General features: G+C 45.5%; 1 protein-coding gene across 1 annotated transcript in view; it reads right to left on the bottom strand.

The window, feature by feature from the left end:
* Nucleotides 1-12,328, bottom strand: part of foxp2 (forkhead box P2) — a 90,098-nt gene that overhangs the window by 26,870 nt on the left and 50,900 nt on the right. Inside the window, exons 5-6 of the mRNA XM_079184058.1 lie at nt 2,934-3,071; nt 1,166-1,255 (exon numbers count right to left, since the gene is read on the bottom strand). Coding sequence (XP_079040184.1) covers nt 1,166-1,255; nt 2,934-3,071 — 228 coding nt within the window. The remainder of the gene's footprint in view (nt 1-1,165; nt 1,256-2,933; nt 3,072-12,328) is intronic.

Raw genomic sequence — 12,328 nt, 5'->3', positions numbered from 1 at the left:
TGCAAAAACAAAAACAACAACAAAACGAAAAGCATCAGACTCAGTGACCGCAGCTAAACAAGTCAGAGAGGCAGTGAATCTTTAGGGGGGGAAACAAAAAGCTTTGAATCTGAAAACTCAGGTAGTAATTGGCTATAAGTGCACACTATTAGATTTGATGGAACACGTTCCAGTCCTTCTCGCCTGTGATGTCAAAAGAGAGGATGCACAAAGGTCACATTTTGGCTGTGATTTTGTGAGTTTGTCAGTATTTGCGCTCCTCTCCTCTCCATATACATGTGTATGTGCACACAGCATGGTATGCTTACGTCTTTCTGTATGTCAGTATCATGGTGGACGTTCAAAAGCACCGGGGGGGGGCGGGGAGTAAAACTTGTGATGCGCTCACTGGAAAACAGGCTGCATAATGGAGTGATGGAGGAAGGCAGTGTGTCAACCCCCCCCGCCCCCCCACTTGCCCTGCCTCAAGAGAAATAAGGGAGCAATTTCTATTCCATATTTGATGGCGGGGGCCCCTGAAAAACTCTATTCACAAATCCAAACAGAAACAAAGCCGCCGGGAGGTCAGTTGCAGCTTCCTGTAGGGGCAGCATAATGAGGAGACAAGGAGAGGTGCAACACACAGAGAGAGAGATAAAAAAAAAAAAACGAAAGGCCGAGTGTGTGTTGTGTGCTACCTTTTTTTCTGATCAATTTAACTGCTTCCACACGTACAGTATTGCCTGATTGTGGCCCTGGACTGCCTCTCAGGGTTCAGTGCCGTGTTGACGCTCAAACGCGACTATGCGAAATGCGGCTAAGGCTGTCTTGCTCGTCTCTTCTTCTCTGATAGCCCAAAGAGAACGAGACGGAGCCGCGTCTGTCGTGACGACCGGCTGCCTGTCAATGTGATTTATGGGCGCCGTACGCTGTGACTTTAGCGTGTTTGTACGTTTGCAGGAACACTTCACGAACGAGTTTAGACCGAGGACCCTTTGTCTCTGGTCTCCTTTATATGTATATTATATAAATCAGCGAGCGAGCGAGTGATTTTGTTCAAATAAAAACCAAGGAATTCGTCATCTGGAGAGAATAATCAAATTTCCGAGGGTTTTGTGCTCATTTTCAATCATCGGTTGTGTAGAAAGATCATAGGTGACAATAAGTGCGCATGTGGTGCACATACCTCTTTAGCCTGCTTGCCAGGGTGCTGCTGCTGGAGAAGCTGCAGATGAAGCTGCTCCTGTTGTTTCTTATAAAACTCCTGCAGGTGTTGCTGTACACACACACACACACACACACACACACACACACACACACACACACACGAGAGACAGAAGAGAAAGAGTTAAGAGTAAGAGAATGGGTAAATCCATATTTGTCTAAGTACACATCTCTAAACTGCCTCAAATGCAGTGTAACCCTAAACAATGCTGCTGTATTCAATTGAAATTGATTTACATGCAAAAATAAAATAAAACTCAATGTAGATGCCTAATAATTAAGTAGACATTTACTCCTAAGCCTGCGCTTCTTCAGCTCCAGCTGGACTTCACATGTTGGTTATGCATATACTGTTTCGCATTATAAATAACATTTTCTACTGCTTTTGGCATTTGTATCCTTGCTGTCTTTCACAGTCCTCTCCATATGGACTTTTAATAGTCCCACAGTTCTGTCGGGGGCAACAATTCATCATATTAACTACGCATTTGGCTGCCAGAGTGCACTGGCTTCCTTTGGAGTAGCTGAAATGAACAGAATGAACCCTCTCAGGAACAGGTCCGCTACATTGAACTGATACCTTTAACACACACACTACGACGGCTATTTACACAGTGATTTCAGTTTTATTTCATATAATCTTCAAGATGGCTTTTTGGCCTGAAAAGAGACGTTCATGAAACAGGCCAATGGAACACATGGTCCGGTTCTCTGCTAACTGCCATATAAATACCCATATGATTTTATAGACAATAATAGTAAGCCCTTTGAGCCTGTTTTGAAACTCTTGCTGTAGTCACTTAATCAACATAAATCAATGATAGAACTTCATTCTCATGCCGACTGAGGACAGGTCGTGAGCCTGTGATTTAGGATTATGGATGCTTAACTGCTATGTTACGACTGACCACGTGAAAAAACAGGCAAACTGAACATTGTAAGTGCCCTGGGCTGCTGTGGAAAAATGTATTGCACTGAAACCAAATCTAGAGTCTGGGTGCTCTTAATGAAGAGGAATAATCAGAATGACTGACACTCTTAATTAAACAATTCTCTTTCCCTTAATCAAATCAACGACTGACAAATGCATTCCAACTCTGACACCAGACTGTGCCAAGTGTGTGCTTTCTCAAGCTGACTCCAAATATTACATCATCTGTCACCCATCACTCAGCTCCGAGTGTTCAACCCAACTGTGCCCTACTCTCTCACTCCCTGATGGATGCTTGTCAGGGAATTGAACCGGCGACACACGAGAGACAATTAATTAGGGGTGACGTGGACAAGTACGTCAATTCCAGATTCCTCTTGGTAAAGCGTGTCAAGGACACAGGGCCGTTATGAGTCGGCACGAGCGACTGGTGGCTGCGATGCAGCGGAGCAACGGAGTGACTCAGGGGTGCGGAGGGGCTATGGTGTGTTTATGTGGCCGTTTGCACACACGTCGGACAAAAACAACGCCCGATGACAATGTTTTAAGGATTAAACGAAGCAGCGCGTAATTGCAGGTCTAGATTTGGATGTGTGTAAGTCGTTCTGCGTGTGTGTCTCTCCAGGTCAGCGGAAGTTAATGTGTGTGTGCCACTTTGCAAGGACATGTGTGTAGATGCGATGGGGGGCACGGCTCGCATCCAGGCGTGCGCGTGTGTCTGCATGTGTTTGTGCCAAAAAAAAAATGTTTGTCTACCGGGGTGCATGCATGCAAGCGTGAGCGTGAGTGTTGTCTGTACCTGCTGCAGCATTACAGCCTGCTGCTGTTGGAGCAGAGCCTGGAGCTGCTGGGGGGAGAGCACCTGCTGCTGGAGGATCTGCTGCATCTGTTGCGGCGTGATCACCTGGGGACTCATCATGGCCACTGACACTGGAACCTGGACGGGGAGGAGGGCACGAGGGGCGGGAAAAGAGAGAGAACGTTAGGCGGAAAGTGGGGTGATGGACAGGAGACGCATGGGACGTAAAGTGTGTGAAAAACCAGAGGGAGAAGGGTAAACAACGAAAACATAGGCGGGAAATAGATATATAGAAAAATAGAGCATTAGAGAGGTGCGTCAGGCCTACTGGCGTGGACCTACTGGGAGTGTAGTAATTGGTGACTGAGAGGTAGGGAGAGCAGGCCTCCCATGGCCGTGACGCTTGGCAGCCTTGAGGAGATGCTGAAGGACAGATGGGTGCTGTGCCTTTGTGTTGCTCGTATTATTTTTACTCTGCCTCCGCCCCGCTGGGAAAAGTAGAGGATTTAAATAGACGTAGACCTTAATTAGCAGGACCCTTGAACTCCCCCACTTTAGCACGCCTATCAGTGCTGCTATGGTGAAACAGCGTGAGTGCACAACTATAAAGTTGATTAAAACTACACTGATGAAGTGGACACGTCAGCCACATGACGAGGTGGGTCGTGGCTTCACCCTGAACATAGATTTATGTCGGAGGGGAGGGAGATCTGTTTCAAAAAAAGGAAAGAGACATGGACACTTCTGTGTCTATAGAGGGCAGTTTACTCGACGCCTACTGCAGTGACGTTTTTTTCAGTTTTATAGTCTCACAAAAGCAGCCAAAAGCACAGTTGTGTCTTGCTCTCTGCCGACATGCCATTTTAAAAAAATGTATGTCGTTTTTCGGGAGGTAATCATTAAAATACGAGCCGCCAAACGGCAGCAGAAGAACTTTGCCAAAAACAAAACAAAAGATGCATATCCTGTGTTTCCGCCAAATTCTTCTAAGGCGGCAGCGCAAGCGACTTCAGAGGCAGCGGATCAATAGAGGAAGGATGCGTTTTCTCTCCGCGCTTTGATTGCGTGCAGTGTGCACACATTCTAACAGGGGAGTGTGGGCTAACGGTCCCATTATGGAGTTTCAGCTCCTCGCAGCTGCTTAAAAATTGAACAACTTTTGTGGGGGAATGGAAAATACCGCGTCAAAATGTTGTTGACTTTTCGGGTGGTGCTTTGTGGAAAATAAAATCAACCCAAGTGAGCGATGGTTCACCAGTTGATTCCCCCTTACGTACGAACACTCCGCTGGCGTGATTGAAGTGGCTCGAATCGCCTCTTTCTTCCCTATATGACCTTTGAAATGTAATTCAATCAGCTTCTGGCACAACAGTGTACTAATGTAACATTTTTTCTTTTCAGAGCTGAATGTTGCATCCTGTCAAGAAAGATTGGTGAAAGACAAGCTTTATAACACAATTAAAATATCAACACGTCGTCACACCTTCGCTGACGTTAATTGCGACAGTGTTTGGCATGGAGCTGCCATGACAGTAGCTAGCCTATATGGTGTGTCAAGGGGCCAATAAGACATCCCTGTCCTCATCGCCAGCTAATCAAGCTGCCTTGATTACTTTCCATGCATGTCTCTCCTCCCCTCCCTCTCTCTCTCCCTCCCTCGCTCCCTCTCTCTGTCAGGCCTTGACACGTCCTTGTTTAGCTCTCCTCTCCTCAACGCCCACTCCCCACCCCAGGTTTTCCCCCCTCTTTGATTAGCCGAGACATTTGCATGGTCACTACACATTTTTCATTTTAGAAGTCATTATGCATTAGTGGCTCCTGATCGCCCGCCTTGACTAATCCTGATGAACTGAAAATCACAGCTGAAGGTCAACTTCCAGCCGGCCCCGCTGCACATTCATATTCATATTCAAACAAATCCTGCCTCCATTGTTCATTAGGGTCTTAGAGAGAAGGGACTCCATCTAAGGTGGGAGAGGAGGAGGAGGAGGAGGAGGAGGAGGAGGATGTTGTGGTACATCTCTTTTCTTCTCTGGACTCCTCTATGCAAGAGTGCCAGAAGGAAATGCATTCACAATACGCGAAGTGGTGAACAAAAGCCGTCAAAAAGTTGCAAATTAAACAGTCCATGTGTAATTATGCAAATGCTCTGCTTACACCTTCAATGTTATTAACCCTTAAAGGTACATTTGCTAGGTAAGTAATTACCCCCGCAGTCACTCCTGGTTTTGTGTTGGATGCCGTGACAATGGGACGAGTGCAGCTGAGAAACAACATGAGTGATGCACTCATTAAGACTATTAATTGGATGCTAGCACAAAGATGTTTTGGTTCACAAAAGGGATGCAGGCTTAGACATGTAGGATTTAACACCGACGTATGCACGCGCATATATAAAGTGGAATTAAATTAAATTGTACTTCACACCGTTTCCTCATTGTGTAAGTTGTGAAATATAAGCTTTCATAGTCAGATACCAGCAAATGAATAATGTAAGAGTGAAGAGTGAAACCAAACAAGACTTCAACAAAGAACAGCCGGGGGAAAAAAACAACAACCTGGCTATGAAAACTGGGAAGTTCCCTTTACACTTTCATTAGCTTTTCAGAGACATTATAGGTGATAATCATCTTCATTTCACCAGTGCTCCAAACAAAAAAGAGGGGAAGGAAAAAGGGAGAAAAGGCACGAGGAAGAAAGAGAGGGGAGAAAAGGCACTGGCCCACGTCCATTGTGAAGTGCAGCACAATGCTAATTCCAGCGTTTAACTGCATGCTTTTCTGCTTGACGTATCGGAGGCTCCAAGATGAAAGCAGATAAGTAATTGCTCTCCTGGTTCTTATTCTTCACTGACAACCCATAAATTTAATTTTACACACACGTTCATTTACATTTTCGAGTATATGACATGATAATTGCAGGAATATAACACCTCCATTTTGCAGGATACTGCACGAGGGGCTTGATTGACGTGAGCGGTGAATTGAAAGGAACAGGCGGCTGAATTGCCTCTCCGAGAAATGATTTTGCCACGGCGGGATAAAATTAATGAGCATTTACTTCGACGATGGCAGTGGCGTAAACATCCAGGCGCCGTGAGAAGACTCTCGCTCACAGAAGAGGAACCATGATACCCAATTGGTTCCGTGCCTCTGTTGCACTGTAATGATATATTTCCAGATCTAGCGCACAAAAAAAAAATATTGATGGGATTTATTAAATCGTTTCAAATTAGCTGCAGCTGATGTGCCCACTGGGGAACTTAATAACAGAGAAGGTGCATCTCCTGTTTTTAACGGAGATCAATTGGATGGAAAGGGTAGTCTTCAAATTACAATCGCCAAATGAAGTCATTTGAATGTAACCCCTGCTTTGCTAACATTTGTAAAAAAACACATTTTTTAAACTGTGTACACCATTCTAACCCCTCTTTTGTTTATGTGCCTTGTCATAAAGAGAACGATGAGCTGTATTGACATAAACTTTGCAGCCGTGTGGTTTGCCTTCAAAGTTGCGGAGCACAACAAAGGACCTTTAAATTGGCTCCTGATGTGAAAACACTGGTGGGGCCCTCACCAGAACAAGCCGATCATTACGCCACTCTTGTCACACCCGCAGGCTGTAACCAGCCTGTCCAATGTCTCGCAAAAAAAGGTCAAGCTCTTCCGCGGAGAGCTCCGGTATCTCTTCCAGGCAAAGCCGGGCACCCAAGTCTCTCGTTATGTTTGATCTAACTGGGCATTCGGTCATTAAATAGGAAACGCCACACCTCCACTGGGCTGGCTAACACAGCTCTCTGCCTCTTGCTATCTGGACTCATGGACAAATACACTTCCAGCAATTACACCCACTCCACTGTGTGGCACTTTATCTTTGCAGCAATGAGTTTTTATGAGTCAAATTACCTAAAGCAGGAGATAAGTGGTGTTCCAGAGTTCAAACTTAAACAATTAAAGTCCAGCAGAGAGGAATTCCTTTTATTTGATTTCCTTCTGTACAATTCACTTAGCAGTAATAAGCAGGTTGAGGGGGGGGGGGGGGGGGGTAGTGGTGATTAGATGTCGGCCATAAACATCGCGGGGGCAACGAACGCGGGGCGGTTATCGACGACAGAGGTTGCTCCTGTACGGCACTGGACAGGGGACTGAGCTGCTTTACAGACACTGCTAAAGATAACTGCAATGAGAAATGGAAGGGTCCTAGTCGGTAATTACTGTGGATCCTTGGCAGGGAGAATCACTGCTAATTAAACCACTGGCTTCATTTCACACACAGGAAGGGCGAGAAAGAAATGGAGAGAAAAAAGGGGGAGTGACCCGCCCCTATTTCATCTCAATCTCCTGAGCTTCCCAGGGGGGGCCCTAACTCAGACCCCCCTCATAGCTTGTGGACTTCTGACCTCTCAACTCCCTTTCAGCTGACACTGCTCATTTAAGAGCCAATTACTGACAAATATGGCCACGCGATTATTGATAGCTGGGACTCCTCCGCTCGAGGACCACCGAAGCTAGAGGGCAGCTAGCCTCGCTGGGGGGCCTACGCTGTGAAGTTCAAGTGTGCGGTCCGCAAGAAGTACTCGCGTGTTTACGAAGTGAAATCACATCGGAGCCGCTCAAACGCATGTTGTGTCTTCAGCTTTCGGGAGATCGATACTCCAGATTGTCAGGACCGAAGCTAAGTAGATTACAGAATGTTTTTTCCGAAATCAATTTCCATAGCAGTTTGGCAGCAGTGCATGGGAAGTGCAATTTATCATAACATAAAGACCCATCATGCAAAAGCCTCTGATAAAAAGCCTGAGGAGATTGGGACAGGCTTAGCGCAATTTCCATATTGATTTATCTCTACATGCAGATAGTCATTGATTAAGCCCCCTCGAAATGTGGTGTACAACGTTGTAGATGTGTGACATTGCTCGCGCACATTGTTTGTGTCATTATCAGTGCAAATTGTTACACCTTTATCATTAAACTGGCACAATTCACTCCCGACTGATTCCTCCCTGCAGGTGCACATATTTCAAGAGTAAATGGGAGCGACAAGATAGAGGGGGAGAGAATTAAAAAGAGAAAGTGCAGAGAGAGAGGCGAGTGCTGGAATAGAAAGAAAGTGAGAGAGAGAGAGAGAGAGAGAGAGAGCACAAGTGAGAGCGAGAGGAGGGGGGAGGGGGGGGGGGAGACACTTCCTTCTGATGTTGCAGGTAATATGGCCTCCACTGGATCAGCCTCTTCATCAGTGACACACAGTAAATTACAAGTGCTTCAAGCAGCTCAGTGAATTATAGTTCATCACTTGGAAAGGCTTTCCCCCCCTCACCACCGGGGCCCAGGCGTATCAGATCTGCCGGTTAGGATCCAATTAACACCCTGGCCGGAATCATCTGATTGCATGTGTAAGGGCTGGTATAACTCGTTTATTGCACCCATGTATCTTCTGTCACAAGGTAAATTTGTTGCTGCTACATCAAAGGTCTGAGCTACTTTTTTTTTTTCTTCTTTATCCTTCCCTCCCTCTCACTTTCTCTTGATCCCCCCCCCCCCCCAAACTCAGCTACCTCGCCTTGGGGTTGCATTTCCAACTTCTTTTGCATCACAATGATGAACCTGCTCTGTCCTCGCAATTTAGCAATCTTGTCCTGTAGGTGTTGTAAACGCAGAGAGAGAGAAAAAAAAAAAAAGAGAGAGAGAGAGGTGGGGAGGGAGATGGGGAGTGAGAGAGAAAAAAAAATCTTGTTTTCTGGTTACAAAAGCAGTAACCAAGGGTGTTTGACTTAAAATGTGCTGACGTTTTTTCTCTCTCTCTCTCTCTCTCTCTCTCTCTCTCTCTCTCAGAGTCAACAGAAGTTTTCCTCATGAATAACATAATATTTTCCCCCTTTTTTTACCTTCGCAGTGATAATTTCTCCCTCTTTTTTTTTTTTGCAGATCCAACCAGAGGGGATGCGGGTGGAAAGATATATTCATAAATGTAAATGTGAACTACCATCCTTTAGCCACGCACGCTGGAGCCAGCTAACCTATACCCGAGCCTAGCGTCGCAGCCCTTTCCGCTGCATCCGTGCGTGTGTTCCGGATGAAAGCCAATAAGCAGATGAGTTCTGCTATCGAGGTGATATTCGCTCAGTGGTGAGAACGCGTGGACCTGACCTTTAAAAGTGTGACACTTCCATTGGATGGCCCAGCGCCCACAAGCCAATCTGACTGGCCTGGGCAGGAAGCAGCAGAATTACAGAAAACTGGGCTAAAGCAACATCTCTCCCGATCCATACACAAACCGTAAAACCTTTAAGTATAACACATTTAAACATTCATAGTTAGAGCAGAGCACAGATGGGGCCGATGTTATTAGTCTTGTAAAAAGGTATTCACATGCACGATTGTGTGAAAGGGGGACAAGCAGCAGTCGTAGGTTTTGAACTGGATGTTAACTAACGGGGAGGAGGGGTCGCGGGGTACCTTCACACTGTCAAAGGGGGGGGTCGTTCTAGCTGTTTTATATGTGCCCCATGACATATAGAGGTGGTGGCTGTGTCACAATGGGAGCCTCGGGGGTGAACATGTTAGGAGCAGATGTGGCGAGATAGTCGGCTAAGTTTTGCACATTTTGCAGTTTATTTTGTGGGATTTCTCATTAATCTCGAGCAATTCCTCCAAACACGGCGCTAAGCCGCTTTAAAATCCTGTCCTGTCCTGAGCCACGAACAAACAAGTTGTTGCACAAAGTCACTTCTGAGCAATGGGGGAAACTTTAAGTTGCATTGTGCCCGCGTTTGTGAGTGCAGGCTATGTGTAGATGCATTATGTACGCTTGCGCGCGAGCGAAACAACTGTCAAGATTCATAGGCCACTGTAATCCTCTCCGCCTCTCCTTGTCCGCGTTTCTTTATTTGTATTCCAAATGTCAGTGTATAAATGCCTTTCAGAGGGGGGATATTGCCACAGAGAGGAGCAGAGACGAGAGGGTGTTGTGTGCCTTGGGAGAGCCGTGTAAGCAGCATGGCGGAGGCAGGGGGATTTACAGGGAGAAATAGGTGTTTATTGAGTGCTCCCATGGGCTTACTGTGTAATAATAGACCTGTCACATTACGCAAATGTAGAGAAGCAGCTTGTGTGCGTGTTTGTATGTGTGTTTGTGGGGCTGTTTTATACATGTGTGTGTGTGTGTGTGTGTGTGCATGTGAATGCCAGAGCTGCCTGCCTCCGCATCATCAACTCCTGAGGAGCAGCGATGAGCGAGCGGATAGAATTAGTCAGGCGAGAGCCTTTAGCCGCTAATACGCGTAATTAAAACTGCAAGCTGAGGCACTTAGATGCTTGTGTACTAAATAATTTACATGCCATGATCTATGGATCATTTCCCGCTCTTAAATACCAAAGATGGGAGAACAAGAAGAAAAAAAAAAGACTGGCAGAGGATTTATCAGTATCTCTACCATAAGCAGGATGTCATGGTAATATTAATCCCTTTCCCACTTTCTACTTTGCTAATCATACAAGGGGATCAATCCGCCTGATTCCTCTGGTGGAAAACACGCAGCTTGATTGCTATTCACTCTTTGCCGAGCCGTGACGCTAATAAACTATTGCACGATAGCACCCATTGTGGCCTCATAATCCAGGTAAATAATGCAGCTTTATTGTGTAAACTCCCTCAAGACACAACTGGTTAGTGACAGGAGCGAAAGAAATAGAACAATAAGAATAGCAAAACAAGGCTTTTTAATCAAGTCGGAGTTTCTTCTGCTTCACACTGATATTTGCACAATGGAGTATTAAGGCTAAAATGTCATTTGAAATGAGTGGATTCAAGGGCACACAGCAGCATATTCCCACTGTCACAATGATCTTGGGCCAGAATGCACTGAGTCCTGTTTGCCAGTGTGTATCACTGGGGGGGGGGGGGGAGTCAGCAGTGCCTCTCCTTTGACGCTCTGCATGGAGACTTTTTTGGGAACAAAGAGGTGAGGATGTTAATAAAGGCTGGATCAACAGATGTATTAGCTGGGAGCCGAGGACAGGGCCGATCGGGCAGGGCCCTCCGATTCATATTGATTCATATCGAGGCAAGGACGGAGTAAGCAAATGTAAATATTCAATATTTACCATCTGCTGGTGTTATTAGAGGCGGGGGGCTTGGACATGGGCGGGCGGTTATGATGCACCCACACTGCACTCAACCAATATTGTTCCTCCTGCCATGTATGTATTGCACTTGGTGACTATGCAGGCATTTGCAGATCAGGATCCCATTTGTTTGAATCAATTCACTCTGGCATACAGAACCTCAAATAGAAGAAGTGCAATGGACCCCGACAGTAAGCCGCAGAGAGCTTTCGTTCAATTAGGAATTCTTTTACCGCTTTACAGCTAAATAGTTAGAAAATAGACACACAAATAAATAAACACCCTTTTAAAAAACAAGTTTATAATTCTGATGCCACGAGTGTGAATATACGGATAATATTAACACTCTTGATGGGGTTGAGTTGAATTATTTAAATGCAAAAGCATATCTGAGTCTTCGCCAACCCTTATCTCCTCGCCCGTACGTAATTAGGTACACAGGGGTGTGACTCCAATTGAAGGTGTCGCCATTGTTAGACTCTGTGAAAATATCAACTGGGTGAGGTTAACGCCAATTTCCCTGACATTAATGAAATGCACAGAGCCCCTAATGAGTTAAACCATTGCTCCTTGATAGTACTTATTAGCTGAGTGGAGGGCACCAACTCCCACACTTCAATTTGAAACGGCTAAAAATAAATTAAATTTAAAAAAAAAAAAATACTAATAATAAAAACATAGAGCAGATGTCAAGGGGCCTTACGTAATTTGAGGACGGGGGGGGGGGGGGGGGGAAGCAACTAACTGTCTTGTTGACTTAAACGAGCAGAATGAAAAGACTCGCTAGTGTGAGAAATATCTTAACACCAGAAGGAAGGAGGATGTGTTAATGTGTAGATATGTGTGACTGTGGCGTCGGTGTGCAACTGTTCTTGTGTGAGTGTGTGTGTGTGTGTACAAGTGTGACCTTTTCCAAATCACTGACAACAGAAATAGACAGCTCTATGAATCAATAAGGCAAATTAGTTGTGAAGAGTGGAAATGGCAGGCACTTAAAATTAGCTGTCTGTGTAACCCACTAGTTAGGCTGACATGTCTTTCGAATAATAACTAACCTCTGGATCTCCCACTGTCAACAATTCTATGGATCCGTTGTAGAGCAGCATACAGATCAAACTATTTGTCGTCCTACATTGGATACACTTCACGGATTGGTTATTGTTCAGTTTGATGGGAGGCCTCGCTGACAAAATAAAACGTACACTTGAAACTTTTCTCTCCGAGATCCGTCTGCGTTGTGTTTTTCTTGTGTTTGTGCGACGCTTAGCCTCC

This window comes from Pholis gunnellus, assembly GCF_910591455.1.
Source record: "Pholis gunnellus genome assembly, chromosome: 22".
In the NCBI taxonomy this organism is placed as follows: domain Eukaryota; kingdom Metazoa; phylum Chordata; class Actinopteri; order Perciformes; family Pholidae; genus Pholis; species Pholis gunnellus.
The sequence above is the reverse complement of the archived record's forward strand: the minus strand, read 5'-3'. Positions and strand labels throughout refer to the sequence as shown.